At 46.0% G+C, this 14250-nt stretch overlaps 1 protein-coding gene across 6 annotated transcripts in view; it reads left to right on the forward strand.

Moving 5' to 3' along the window:
* TMEM268 (transmembrane protein 268) overlaps window positions 1-14250 on the forward strand; it is a 42736-nt gene that overhangs the window by 24927 nt on the left and 3559 nt on the right. For 5 of the 6 annotated variants that reach the window (XM_019454051.2, XM_019454053.2, XM_019454052.2 and 2 more), the window contains 3 exons: window positions 1114-1194; window positions 2135-2320; window positions 5256-7970. In XM_019454051.2, the coding sequence (XP_019309596.1) occupies window positions 1114-1194; window positions 2135-2320; window positions 5256-5435 (447 nt within the window). In that variant the 3' untranslated portion in view covers window positions 5436-7970. Of the gene's footprint in view, window positions 1-1113; window positions 1195-2134; window positions 2321-5255; window positions 7971-14250 lie in introns of those variants that run through there. The other variant, XR_008424320.1, reaches the window with a different exon arrangement.

Raw genomic sequence — 14250 nt, forward strand, 5'->3', positions numbered from 1 at the left:
ATGACCTGAGCCAAAGTCGGACACTCAACTGACGGAGCCACCCAGGCGCCCCAATTAAAAAAAAAAAAAAAGATTATTTTATCTTGAGAGAGAGAGACAGAGCATGAGCGGGGGAGGGGCAGAGAGAGGGAGACACAGAATCCGAAGCAGGCTCCAGGCTCTGAGACATCAGCACAGACCCTGAAGCGGGGCTGGAACTCATGAACCGTGCAATCATGACCTGAGCCGAAGTCAGAGGCTTAACCGACTGAGCCACTCAGGTGCCCCATCATTTGCTCCACCTTTGTATCTGTTTGGAAGTTTTCATAATAAAAGGCAAAAAAGAAATTCATTTTGAAAAGCATCCCTTGATGTTAAGAAAGTGGAGAGACTCGTTGGCAAGGTGATGTGACCTTGGGTCTCACAGGTCAGTCACTGGGAGGAGGGAGGTCTGGGATTCAGAGGAAGTGGTCAGTGGCTGGAGGCATTGAGGCAGGGACTACGAGCTTCTTGCAGAACTTCAGTTGTGATGTTGGCAGGTATGGAGTCCACAAGATATCGTAAGTGAACTTGGAGGGTTTTGGCTTGGCTGTGTTACACTTGACCTTCTGAGGACTGTTGAGGTTGAGGAGGAAGGGGAGATAATGGTGAAGTAATTTTTACCCTGCCCCCCTCCTCCCAGAGCACCCCAGTTGGATTTCCTCCCCCTTGGCCTTGAGCAGTGGGGGTGGGTGACTGAAGGGTTTCACTCCTTTCTATGTGGGGTTCCAGACAGCAAGGCCCCCCGGCCCCTGAGGATGAAGGTGGTAGCTCCAGGTGGAAACGCGATGTCTGGGATGCTTTGGCATCTCTGTGGGATGCTCAGTGGCTTGTAGGAAATGGAGCTGCAGCCATTTTGAACAGGGTTTGACATTTTCCAAATGTGCACACAAAGCCATCTTTCTCCCAGCTGTACAAAGGAGACTTCGCTAGTCTGAGGAGAGAGCAGAATGGCACGTTCCCGCCAGAGAACATGCTTGTCCTCAGAAGGGCCGAACTCCAGCAAGGAGGCAGGAGGTGGAAGATAGTGTCAGGGATGGAGAGTTCAGGGTCGGGCTGGCTTTGAGCCTCAGCGGTCATGGCTTCTCTCCCCAGCTCTGGTTCGTCTACTTCGACCTGGAGAACTGTGTGCAGTTTTTGTCTGACCACATTCAAGAGATGAAGACTAGCCAAGAGGTAAGAGGCCTCAAGTGAAAAAGCAAACACACAAAAATAAACCAGGAGGCCACATTGTGTAGATTGCATTTCCTCAGTGTTGGAAAAATGCCTAAGGAAAAGTTACTTGGAAGGAAGAACACTCATGTGGAATCAGTGGTTGTTTTTGCTTAGGGAATTATTACTTTTTAACTAGATTTCAATTAGTCTCCTTTTCAGCTAATTGCACTTTCTACATTTCCTAGAGTGAGCATATATATATATTAATAATATAGCAATTAGATTAACAATAAATGGTAATAACAATAATACTAATAAAGGTTCTGGCAGTGGGAACCTTGGGGAAAGTACCAGGTATTTAGACGACTTTCCCATGTTCAAAATGCCTTCCTATCATTTGTGATCAGGGCGTTCTTGCTCTGATCTGACACATGAGGAAACCGAGGCTCTGAGAAGTCCTGTCGCTGCGTGAATGCAGTCATGGGGCCAGTTGGTGATGCCCAATTTGGAGTGCAGCCTTCCTGTCTCAGAGCCCTGTGCTCCTTCCCTGGGATCAGCCTTGCCTGGAGCCCTGGCAGTGCTGGTCTTGAAGTCAGAATTGTGGTGTAGCCCAATCCCAGCCCACTTGTTCCTATGTGGCTTTGGGCAAGGCCTTTGGGCTGCACTTGACTCATCTGTAACATGTGGATAAAGATACCCATGACCCAGGGTGCTTTGAAAGCAAATGAGAGCATGGAAAGAAAAATGCTTTCAAAGCTATTAAAGACTGTAGGGAACTTTGTAGGTAATTATCTGATATGTCGAATGTGGCTCAGTTCCAGATACTCCTGAGGTCAACATCAGTCTGTAGATGAATCCATCCATCCTCTGTGGGGTCTATACAGCTCAGTGAGTGACCCAACCTCCTACATGCCACCCAACTCCGGACATCATCCAAGCTCTGTCTCTCTTTCTTCTGCAGTCCTTGCTGAGAAGCAGATTGAGCCAGCTGTGTGTTGTCATGGAAACAGGAGTGAGCCCTGAGACAGCAGAGGGGCCTGAGGACCTGTTGGAGGAAGCCCCTCTCCTGCCCAGCAGTCCTCATTCGGAGGAGAGGCCACTCCTGCAGACTGAGCTTCGCCAGCTCGTGCCTGAGGCTGAGCCAGAGGTAAGGGGCACTTGGGCCCGTCAGGGCCACCGTCCCTCACAGGGTATTTGTGTGGAGTCCGTGTGGAGCTTCAAGTTGTAAATCCCAGGGAAGATGGCTTCACTGAGTAGGTAGAGGCCATACGTATCTTTTAGCTTACTAGTTTTCAATATATGTTTTCCTTACTGTAGCATTTTTTTAAGTTTATTTTTTGAGAGAGAGAGAGAGCATGCACATACAAGCGGGGGAGGGGCAGAGAGAGAGGGGAACCAAGGATCCAAAGGAGGCTCTGCGCTGACAGCAGAGAGCCTGATGTGGGGCTTGAACCTATGAACTGTGAGATCATTACCTGAGCTGGAGTTGGATGCTTAACCAACTGAGCCACCCAGGTGTCCCTCCTTACTCTAGCATTTGAAAAAATAATTTATAGGAATCATTTTCTGCTTACTGGGTTCCGCCCCCATCTTTTAATATCTTGGGTATTCTTTTTGGTAGCTCCACGGAATGTCTGGTTGTTGCATGTTGATCGGTTGGTCATAGCCTACCTAGCCATAAACATGTTAATGAGTATTCAGGTCATTTTTTAAATCTATTTTTCAATCAGTCTGGCATCTATCCATCCATTTACTTAAATTGCAGTTGGATGTGTAACTCTTATAGGCATCTCTCTTGAATTCCAGTGCCCCTAGCCTGAGTTCTATTGGGCCCTGCCACCCAAGCTGTCGGTTCGATATGACCAGAAATCTGATAGTGTGGTTTTCAGCTTGTGTCCTCCATGAGGTCGGACCCACTGGCTGGGAGACATGCAGAGAGGGGTGACCTCAGGCATGCTGTGATGCAGGGAAGCACCTGAATTTTCTTTTCAGGGAAAGATTAAAGGTGCAAACCAGCCCAGACTTTCCCTTTTGCATCGGTGGGGAGTAGGGGGACTGGCAAATGGGACTCAAGAGAGAGAATGATAAATATATTAACGTCTTCACTTGAATCCCATTGACTTTTTTTTAGAGCAGAAAAGGTTGATAAGGTCATGTACTTTACTGTGGCATGCCTGGGGTTGTATGACATAGCCTGTTAAATCTGATGGGTCTTTTAAATTATTTTTCCAAATTCATTCGAACGAGTAGTAATACAATTTCCTGTCATGAATATCAAGCGTGTGTGCACATGTTTTTAAAGTAGCTACCTTTTGTAACTTGGCTAGGGAAAATATAATCAGTGCCCAAGTCTCAGCATGGGCCAGATAGACCATCATATTTCAATAGGAAACCAACGCCTGTGAAAGATAGGGAAATAGTTATAATCACCTCTTACATTTTAACAGATTTCTTATTATGCATAAAACCCTTTAGCATATCCTGTGAGGCGTGGATTATGTTTCCTCTTCCTGGTCGGGTGAAATGGGCTTCCAAGAGGTCATCTGACCTGCCCCAGGTCACCGAGCAAGGGAGAATGTGGCAAAGCCAAGGGCAGAAGCCAGCCCTCCTAATTCTAAGTACAATTTTCTTGCCGCGGTTCTTTGCTCCTTATGCTGTTGATTTTAGAGTAGATTGGCAAGGAGACCAATCTGAATTAGGGAGTGGCAGACTATTTGAGGTTTTCAGTATTTTCTAGCACCAAGGATGACTCAAAGGAAACACCAGGAACACTAGGTGGGGGGCTTTCTATCAATTAGTCCATTTAATTCTCACTCCAGCTCCCCCAAACAGGTGCTGTGATTTTCCCTCTTTTCCTGTTGAAGAAAAAGGCTCGGCAAGGCAAAGGACTTGTTCAGGGTCCATCGTCGGGGGCTAGGCTCAAATTCCACTCGGTCCTTTTGATTTGAGAGCCTGTTCTTAATCACTAGCTCTACTGACACGAATAGCCTTGATGTGACTCATACCTTACTTTATTACATGCTGACCGCTCATGGAGATTGTGTAAGCCTTCGGTGTCGCACCTACAGGACGGAAGCATTTCCCCTGGAATCCCAGCTGCCAGTCCAATTAATGGAACTTTGGAGACAAATGTGTTAATAAGAGCATGCATTAAATCCAATTTTTAAATTCTTTTTTTTCTTTTTTACTGTTTAAGTTTTTTTCATTACAGAAAATATAAATAGATATAGATATAGATAAAGATATAGATATGGATATAGATATGGATATAGATATAATAGAAAGTTTGCCCCCTTAACCATTTTTAAGCATACGATTCAGGGGCCTTAAGTACATTCGTATTGTCGTGTAACCAACACCGTCAAACATCTCCAGAACGTTTTCATTTTCCCCAACTGAAACTCCGTATCCACAAAATGCGAACTCCCCCTCTCCCCCCTTCCCCAGCCCCTGGAAATCACCGTGCTACTTTCTGTCTCTATGAATGCACTACTCTATATGCCTCATGTAAGTATTTGCCTTTATGTGATAAATCTGCTTTTTAAAAGCAAACTCTTCATATAGTAGGAGTACTTGTCTAAAGAAAGCCAGCAGGTGCCTTGTAGGAATTGAAGAATCCTGCTGTCATGGGGATGATCCCCTAACCCCATCCTCATTTACTAGTGATTTTCAAGTGCATTACTTTGACCTCATGGGTTTTATAGTCTCACCGACATTTGAAACTGGAACCAGTGTGTGTGTGTGTGTGTGTGTGTGTGTGTGTGTGTGTGTGTGTGTATGACCGGTTGCTATAAATCAGTGGTAATGTCTCTAGTGCTTTGGCACTCCAGAGCTTTTTTGTTCAGTTAGGTCACCTACTTTGGAGGTAAGGAAGCTGAGGCTGCAGGAACCCCACGGGGTGAGCTGCAAAGCTGGGGTTCCAGACCAGGCCACGCATCTCCCAAGAGCCCCAGGTGAGGACCTGGTGGGGTTCTTCCCAGTGAGCATCACTGCTGGTCCAGGGGTGTGAGGACCACTTGGCTTTCCCCTAGTACATTAGATGCTTCTCTGTGGCCTTCACTCTGCTTCCCTGCCTCTTCCAGGAAATGGCCCAGCAGCTGTTGGCAGTATTTGGCGGCTACTATATCCGGCTCCTGGTGACCTCGCAGCTTCCCCAGGCAGTGGGGACACGACACACGGACTTGCCAAGGATTCCGTGCCCCTGCCAGCTCATAGAAGCCCACATCCTGGGTACTGGGTGCTGCCCATTCCTGGCCAGGTGACCTAGGGAGGAAGGTACTCCGCTTCCTGCGAGACTGAAGGTCCTCAGGAAGACTCAGGAGCGCCAGGCGGCTGACGGTGAGCCCCAGGGGAGGAGAGAAGCATCTGGGAGCACTCAGAAGACTGTCAGTCATGTCAGAGCATGGGTATCGTACTTGCTTCAGGACTCTGCACAGGAATACCTATCCACATCCCATGCTGACCCCTGGCCCTTTCAGAAGCTGATGGTTGCCAAGCTGGTCCCACTCCAAACCAGTCTCTATGCTGCTTAGAACCATGGGCATGGATGGAAGGCCTCTCCCATGCCCTTCATTGTCTGGAGAGCCCAGAAAATGTGAAGATGCCCCTACTGGGCCAACCATGTGTCCAGAGCTCAGTCTCAGGTGATGGTCCTGTCCTCAGCTCCTTCATGTCAGACAGGAAAACTGAACCTCAAAGAGGACTCTGCTCTTTGTAGCATTGTCTCGGGCCTCCAGAATTCCTAATTGGAAGGAAAGAAGTCAATTCTCAGAACGTTCTCCATTTGTAAGTTTCTCATGCCCTTTGTTTTATGACAAACAATGTACCTGTGTTGTCTGCTAGCACACAGACTTCTAGGAGGCAGAAGAGAGAAACCAGCGGCACGTAACTGATAATGGGACTGTTTGGGAAAGATTGATTCTGTCTGATTTGAGGATGTATTTCGTTTAAAGGCATGCATGCCTGTGGTTGTGGTTTTATACTCCAGACCGAGAGCAGCAGTCCTGTTTTCTGACGCTAATCTGTCACTCCTGACGTTCCATGAAGAGGTCAGGGGTTTTCAGGTTCTCTGCTCCTGAGCAAGTTTAAAGACCAATTATTCCATAGGCTCAAATCCAAAAGACCTGGCCTGGCATTTAAGGGCTCCCCAGCCTGCAGGACCCAGCCCGCATCTGTGATTTTGGCTTCACCTCCCACAAAACTTCTTCATAAGTTGAAACTCTTTCCTGAACTAATGTACCTACTCGATCTCATCCTTTGAACTCCTATGCATGCTTCAAAGCCCAGCTTTACTTACCTCTCCTTCGGGAAGCCTTTCAACATAGAACATGCTCTGCTTCTCTGCCTCCTTTAAATTCTTAATGTAGCTGCTGCCTTTATTGATGTTTTACGTTATCAATTCTGTTTTCCTGTGCACATGCGCATTTTTCTAGCTAGACTCAATTTCTGAAGGACAAAATTCTCACCTTATAATTTTTGTGCATGGCCTAGACCTGCTGAGGGGAAAACAGACCAACCCAGTGGATTGAGGGCTTTGTCATCTCTAGAGTAGCCTTTGCAGATTGCTCTCTATGCTCAGTTGAATGAGGTTGGCACAGACCTGGGTTCTGGTCCTGCTGCTGACATTTCTAGCCGTGTGACTTTTGGCCAGTCCTCAGTTTACTCATCTTTATATAAATGAATACATAATGGGTAGTTGGATGATTGTCAGCTTCCCTTCCAAAGCTGAAGTTCTGGCTTTTTCTGTTCCAGTCTAGCCCTTGGCCTATCTGTTATGCCTTTATCCACATGTAGAAGGGTCCTCCAGCCTTACGTGACTGAGGTGTCCCAGACCTGTCGGACCTGCGGACGGAACACTGGCCTAGTTAGCAGGAGACCTGGATTCTCGTCCCAGATATGCTGCTTCCTTAGAAGCATGACCTTGGCCAGGTCACGTAACCTCTCTTGAGTGTCCGTTTACTTCTTTCTAAATGGATCTGGTGAACACGAAATGTAATCCTGTGGGTGACTTACTGTGTAAGAGGCCAGTCTGACTGTTTGCTTTCTCTGGGCCCAGAGAAGACAAATCGTGTACATAGACCCACCCTGGGAAATGGCTACCTTAGGCATTTCTCTTTAGCCAGCTCTCAGGCTGCTGTGCTCCATCAGAGTAATTCATGAAGGCAGTCACTGTCTCGCTCCCCTGCCACAGAAGGAATATGGGCTGTGAATGGGCTCCGTAGAAGCCCGTATTTATCATCCAACCGGAAACCCTGGTAAGTATAGTAACAGAATAAACATGTCTGTGTTAAATGATGAAAGGCTAACGTCCAGACGCTCCTTGAGGTGTTCTTCCCTGCCTTTTCCTGAGTTTCTGGTGGTCTCACCTAGTGGGCAGAGCATTCACGTGTGCCCCCCCAGGCGCTTTCTTTGCCTTCACCACTGGCTCTCCTCCTTTAGAAAATTCTGTGATCTCTGTCTTGCCTACTTCACAGGGTCGTGCGAAGCTCAGAACTCATACCTGGACACGCACCCTGCTTTAAGGCTCTGTGTTGAGGACGGGCACGGAGACAGTGCAGATGGTGGGTGCGGAGGGAGGGGCTCGGAGCCTGGATTCTGGAGTTCCTCCGATCCAGGTTCCGCTCCTCGGAGCAGCGTCCCTTGCCACCCTGGGGTGTCACTCCTCGTGCATGGAATGAGGATTTAGCATACGCAACCGGCAGGTATTGTGAAAATGAGATAATATAAAGAATGGAAAGTACTTGCAACTTGGAGCTACAAGCTTGAGTCAGAGCACAATAAATTGTTGCTGGTTTTTTTGTTTTGTTTTGTTTTGTTTTGTTTTTTTTGATCTCTCACTATGGCTTCTACACCGTAGGAGCCCAGTGTACGTGTTTGCTGATGTAGTAGGTCATTAACAGTTCACGTCGATTCAGTCTGCCTCAGACGGCATTACTCCAGCACCACGGGGTGTGTTTATGGGAATAAAGATTCTAGTCAAACCTCTCTGAAATTCAGTCCCTGGAGACAGTGTGGCAGGGAGGTTAAGAGCAAGCTGGTCACTTTGGGCCAGATGCTTACCCTCTCTTTTCCTCCTGTACCTCCATTTCCTCACCCATAAGGGGGTGTGTGATGATAAGGGGGGTTAGCTGAGGTGTTGCATGGGAAGTACAAGGTCTGGTCTGTTGTAGGGTCCAAAGCCAGGGCTCCATCGACGACAGCATTTCTCAGCTGCTCCGTGCTGTTTGCTAGCTGAGTCCGTTTGTGCAGGCTTTGACCTGTGTTGTTCACATCTGTATCCTCACTGATTGGGGTTGGTTTGTCTGTCAGTGACCGAGAGTGGCAAACCTCCAACTATGATTATGCATCTTCTGTTTTTCCTTTTACTTCTGACACATTTTTGTATTGCATAGCTTTGATGTAATTCACATAGCAGAAAACATACCACTTTAAAGTATACAGTTCAGTGGTTTTCAGTGTATTCGTAGGATTGCATGACCTTTACTGCTGTTTAATTGTAGACCACTTTCATAACCTTTCCCCCTCCCCCGCAAAAAAACCCATCCCCATTAGCAGTCACTCTCAATCCCCCCACTCTCCTCAGCCCTGACAACCACTGACCTGCTTTCTATCTCTGGATTTTCCCCTTCTGGACATTTTATGTAAACGGAATCCTACAGTATGTGGCCTTTTGTGTCTGGCTTTTCTAACATTTGCACAATATTTTCAAGATTCATCCATGTTGGAGCACGTATCATGATTTTATTTTTTAGTATTAATGATCAATTCCTTATTATTCCGGAATAATATTCCATGACATGGATGTATCCCGTTCTGTTTATATTTCTTCAGCTGGGTTGTTTCTACTTTTTTGGTTTTGTGAATGATGCTGCTATGAACAATTACATACACGTCTTTGTGTGAACGTATCTCTTAATTCACTTCTGACAAGTTTTGCTCTATTATGACATGCACACGAATACAGAATTGTTAAAACTTCCAGATGGGTTGAAACCCTTTCATCTTTATGGAATGTCTCTTCTTATCTCTATTAGATTATTGCCTTAAAATCTACTTTGATACATTAGCTTTCTTTGGATTAGTGATTACCCAGTATATCTTTGTTCAGATTTTTACTTTCAACTTATCTGCATCTCTGTATTGATGGTGCCCCTCTTATGGGCATGTGTGATTAAAAAAAATCTGGGGGCTCCTGGGTGGCTCAGTTGGTTTGGCATCCGACTTCAGCTTAGGTCAGAGCCTGGAACCTGCTTCAGATTCTGTGTCTCCCTCTCTCTGCCACTCCCCTGCTTGCATGCACACACTCTCTCTCTCAAAACTAAATAAACATTAAAAAATTAAAAAAAAAATCTGTTCTCTGCTTTTTCACTGGAGCATTTCCTATGCTATGTCTAATGCATTTGCTGATGTATTAGATAGATCTGGGCTTACTGGTATCATCTTATGGTTTATTTTCCATTGGTTCTTTTTTTTCTGTTTTTTTTTTCTCTTTTTATTTGTCTCCTTTTGCACTGAGATTTTTTTTCTTTCATAATCTCTCCTCTAGTAGCCTAGGACGTATGTATTCTGTGCTTTGAGTGGTCACTGCAGTTAGGCACGTGTCCTTGACTTATTCGAGTCCAAGAGAGTGCTTTCGCCACTTTCTGGACAATCCAAAGACCTTAGAACCCTTTCGCCGTTCTGCCTCTTGTGCATTGTCATCATGGGTTTCAATTCTCTCTGTATTTTATTTTATTTTAAAGTTTTATTTAAGTAATCTCTACACCCCATGTGGGGCTCGAACCCATGACCCCGAGACCAAGAGTCACACAACACACTCCTCCGACTGAACCGGCCCTTCTCTCTATTTTAAACCACAACAGGCATTATTTTTTTAATTTGTTTTAATGCTTATTTATTAATTTTTTTTTTTTTTGAGAGAGAGACAGAGTATGAGCAGGGGAGGGGCAGAGAGAGAGGGAGACAGAATCTGAAGCAGGCTCCAGGCTCTGAGCTGTGAACACAGAGCCTATTGCAGGGCTCGAATGCACAAAGCATGAGATCATGACCTGAGCCAAAGTTGGATGCGTAACCAACTGAGCCACCCAGGCACCCCCACAACAGGCATTATTATCAGTGCTTTATGCAGCCAGTATTCATTTAGATCTATCTATACTTCGATCTATCTACACGTATACTTTCTATTATTCTTTATTTGTTACCTCTTTATTACTTTTTGTGTCTGCCTGCATTTCTGCACATTTACCTGTGAATATTCCCCTTTTCCTGGAACTAACCTTTGGCATTTCCTTTAGTATAGCATAGTACCGAGCGCATTTGGAAGTACCGTCAGCATTTTCCTTCCAATACCAATCCTCTGGTGACAGATGGAGCTTTTGTTGGCCGGAAAGCCTCTGTGTTGTTTTGAATTCTGAAAGGTATTTTTGGTCTGTCAAGAATCCTAGGGCACTACAGTTAATTTTCTTTAAAACTATGGAAGACATCCTTGGCTTTCATTGTTTTCTGTTTGCAGAGTCAGCTCTCAGTCCCTTGGCTGTGATGGCTATCTCTGCTGTGGGCTTGCGGTGTGTGTGTTGATGTCTCCTGGTGTCGCTTCCTTTATGCTTCTCCTGCTGGGGGGCTCCCAGTGCGTCTTGATTCTGTGACACGGCTTCTTTCAATGTAGCCTCCGGCCTTCTCTCTCCCCTCTCCTTCTGAGGCTCTAACGACAGGCTTGCGAACACCTTTTCGGTGCATTTTTGTGGCTCTCTGTGTTTCGTGTTCTTCTGGTTCTTCCTGATTCAGTCTGAAGGTTTCCTACACATTCTGCTTCATGACTCTTGCCCTTATTTGTGTCTAGTTGATTGTTAATCCTCTCCACAGAGTTCTTAATTTCAGCTCCAGTCCGAAAAATTTTTAATTGACTTTTTAAAATACAGGTTACAGTTTTCAGCTGAAACGATCCATTTTCCTGTCATCACTTTTCTTCGGTGTTCTGAAGTGGATGTTTGCTGACTCCAGTTTCTGGTTCTTCTGTTAGATTGGTTTTCTTTTGCTTTTCGGTCAGTTGGTCTTCTGGTCTTCTTGGTATTTTTGGATTGAATATTAGACTTTTTTTGACAAATGAACAGCTGAAGAGAAGTACAAGACTCTGGATATTCCTTTATTTTAATAAATTTTTTTAATGTTTATTTTTGAGAGAGAGAGAGAGAGAGAGAGAGAGAGACAGAGCATGAGCAGGGGAGGGGCAGAGAGAGAGGGAGACACAGAATCCAAAGCAGGCTCCAGGCTCCGAGGTGTCAACACAGAGCCCAACGCGGGGCTTGAACTCAGGAACCGTGAGATCATGACTTGAGCTGAAGTCGGATGCTTAACCAACTGAGCCACCCAGGTGCCCCCACTCTGGATATTACTTTAGACAGGATTTACTTTTGCTTCTGAGAAAAGTAGGGGTGGGATAGATTTGACTCTGTGTTTCAGTCCTAGTGAGGCCTGGTCCATTTCTGGTTAGCCCTGACTTCCTCTTCAGGGATTTTAACTGAAAACCTGTTCAAAAAACAAAAAAACAAACTTTTTTGAAACCAGGACTCCTCCTGTGGGGTGAATCCCTCCTTCAGGGTGAGCCCTCAACTTCTGATTTTTGTTGCCCCAAGCTGTGAGTCTGCTAAAAGCCCCCGCTCAGTTTTTCAGCCTCTTCGACCCTGCTTAGGAATTGGCAGGTGCCTTGAGAAGGTCAGAAGACCTCAATGTCCCTTTCAACTCTCCGCACTCTCTGATGCATTCAAACAGATTTAAGAAAAAAAAAAAACCCAACAAACTACAGCTTTTTAAACTGCTCTCAGCAGGAGGATCATTCTGATACAATCTAGTCTGCCATAGTTAGAGGGAAATTCCAGCTGTGGCCTCTGTTATTATTCTTATTGTAATTGTTCGAAAATCCTTCAAAGAAAGATCTTACCCTGAGGCCAAAAACCCTTTGGCAAACTCATAAGATGTAAGCCTCTTCCCATCCCTCTGTGAAGTGGCTTCTAACTGAACTGAAGCAGGAAGTGACATTTAAGGAGCATCTTTTACGTGCAAAGCACCTGTTATATCTGCTGCAGGAAATGGTTCCAGCACATTAGGAATGTGGGGTTCTCTGGGGAAGGAGAGTGGGACCTTGGCATGGGAGGTAGTGAGGAATGCATAGGATAAGAAGGATCTGGGTCAGAGGATGGGTCCAGGGCATGGAGCAGCGTGACAACCGGCAGCAGAAGAGGACCAAGGATAAAGAAGCCACGGGGAAGTGTCCTTTCCCTTCACCTGACTGATGCTCCTGGGGGGGGGGGTCCCCTGAGTCAAAGAGGCGCTACAGCCTAGTGAACTGATCATGCACACACGATTAGCAAGCCCTCTTGCTTCCTTCCAGCCGTTGTTCCTTTACCCTTTTCTGCTACATATTTCCAACCTCCTTCTGGATATGGCCACCCGAACATCCCATGGGCTCCTCCAACAGCCCAAGAGGAAATGATCTGTGTGTTGTCAGCTTGGCCTCAGGACCACCTCCCTTCTCAGCTCTGGGTGTGGCAGAAGAAATCAAGAACCTCCTTTCCCAGAATCTTCTCTGTATGGTTGTGAGTTAGGAACCGGCCAGCTTTGCCTGAGAAATCTATAAGTCGGGGCTCTGGTCTCTATCCCAGTGTTGCCATCCTAGTTCATGCCTGTATTACTGGCTGTCCTGACCTCCTCGGCGGCCTCTTCTTACATGTTTGTGTCACTCAGGATCCAATCAGAAGGCAAAAGCCACATGGTAATTTGAATATGGGAAGTTTAACATAAAGAATTATTAAGTATAACAAGGAATTTGAATCATGGATTGGAAGTAAGAAGTAAAGAGACTATAAAGAATACAGGAAGAGCATGGGGCGCCTAGGTGGCTCAGTCGGTTCAGTGTCCGACTTCGGCTCAGGTCATGATCTTGCAGTTTGTGAGTTTGAGCCCCGTGCCGGGCTCTGTGCTGACAGCTCGAAGCTCAGAGCCTGGAGCCTGCTTTGGATTCTGTGTCTCCTTCGCTCTCTGCCCCTCCCCTACTTGTGCTCTGTCTCTATCAAAAATAAAGTCTAAAAAGAATTAAAAAAAAAAAAAGAATACAGGAAGAGCACCACATGTAAGGAGCAGTCATTACCCCTAGGGCTGGGATAGAGCCCCTCAAGGAAGATCTCTCTATGCCCCATCCCCAGCTGAAATCTGGATTTTGTAGGGAAGGACATGGCCATGGCTCACTGGATGCAGAGAAATCTCTTGAGATGCTGTGTTGATGGGATGTTCTAGAAATCTGCACTTTAAGGTGTCAGGGAAAGCTATCTCAGAGATGGAGGCACTTCCCAGTTTCATGGTGGGCACTGGGAGAAGCTGTTGGCTGCTAAGTACTGCTTACTACCATGCAGGATCCAGGTGCTGGAAAGTTGTCTACACTGCAGGAACCTGATTTGGAGAAGTTTCTGCGCGGCAGGAACTGGTGCTTGAGAAGCCGTGTGCACTGCCAGAGCCAGATAATTAGAGGAACTTCTTGGGCTGTGGGATCCTGCTACCATGAGCGCTCCAGAACCAGGAAGGAAAGCCCTTCTTCCTCCAATGTCTCCAGCACCCCCTACTGACAAAGTGTAACATTACACCAGCTTCCAAGGGGAAAAGATTTAAAGGGTCCGTTTTTGAAGAGTAGTCCATGAATAGTCAATTTGGAGCAATAAATGAGTGTCACTCTCCTATCGTTGTGAAGGGCAGCATAACTGGTTGGTTAAGAGTGTCACCTCTGGAATCAGGCTTCCTGGGTTCAAGTTCCAGCTCTGCCACTGGTATTAGTATAACCTTCAGAGACGTATAAGCTCTCCATGTCTCAGTTTCCTACTTTGTAAGACCAGAGTAGTAACTTACTAACCTTGTTGGGTTATTATGCTAAGCGAGTTGATATTTATAAAGCACTTAGAAGAGTAAGCGATATACCGGAATTTACACACTCCTTCAAACTGCACATCCTCTCAATTGTAGCCAGAATGGGCTTCTCATCATAGGTATGAGTGTTAGTCGACAGTACTATGGCACAAGACATCATTTTTCTTT

Source organism: Panthera pardus, unplaced genomic scaffold, assembly GCF_024362965.1.
Source record: "Panthera pardus isolate Hobbes unplaced genomic scaffold, ASM2436296v1 HiC_scaffold_20, whole genome shotgun sequence".
Classification (NCBI taxonomy): Eukaryota; Metazoa; Chordata; class Mammalia; order Carnivora; family Felidae; genus Panthera; species Panthera pardus.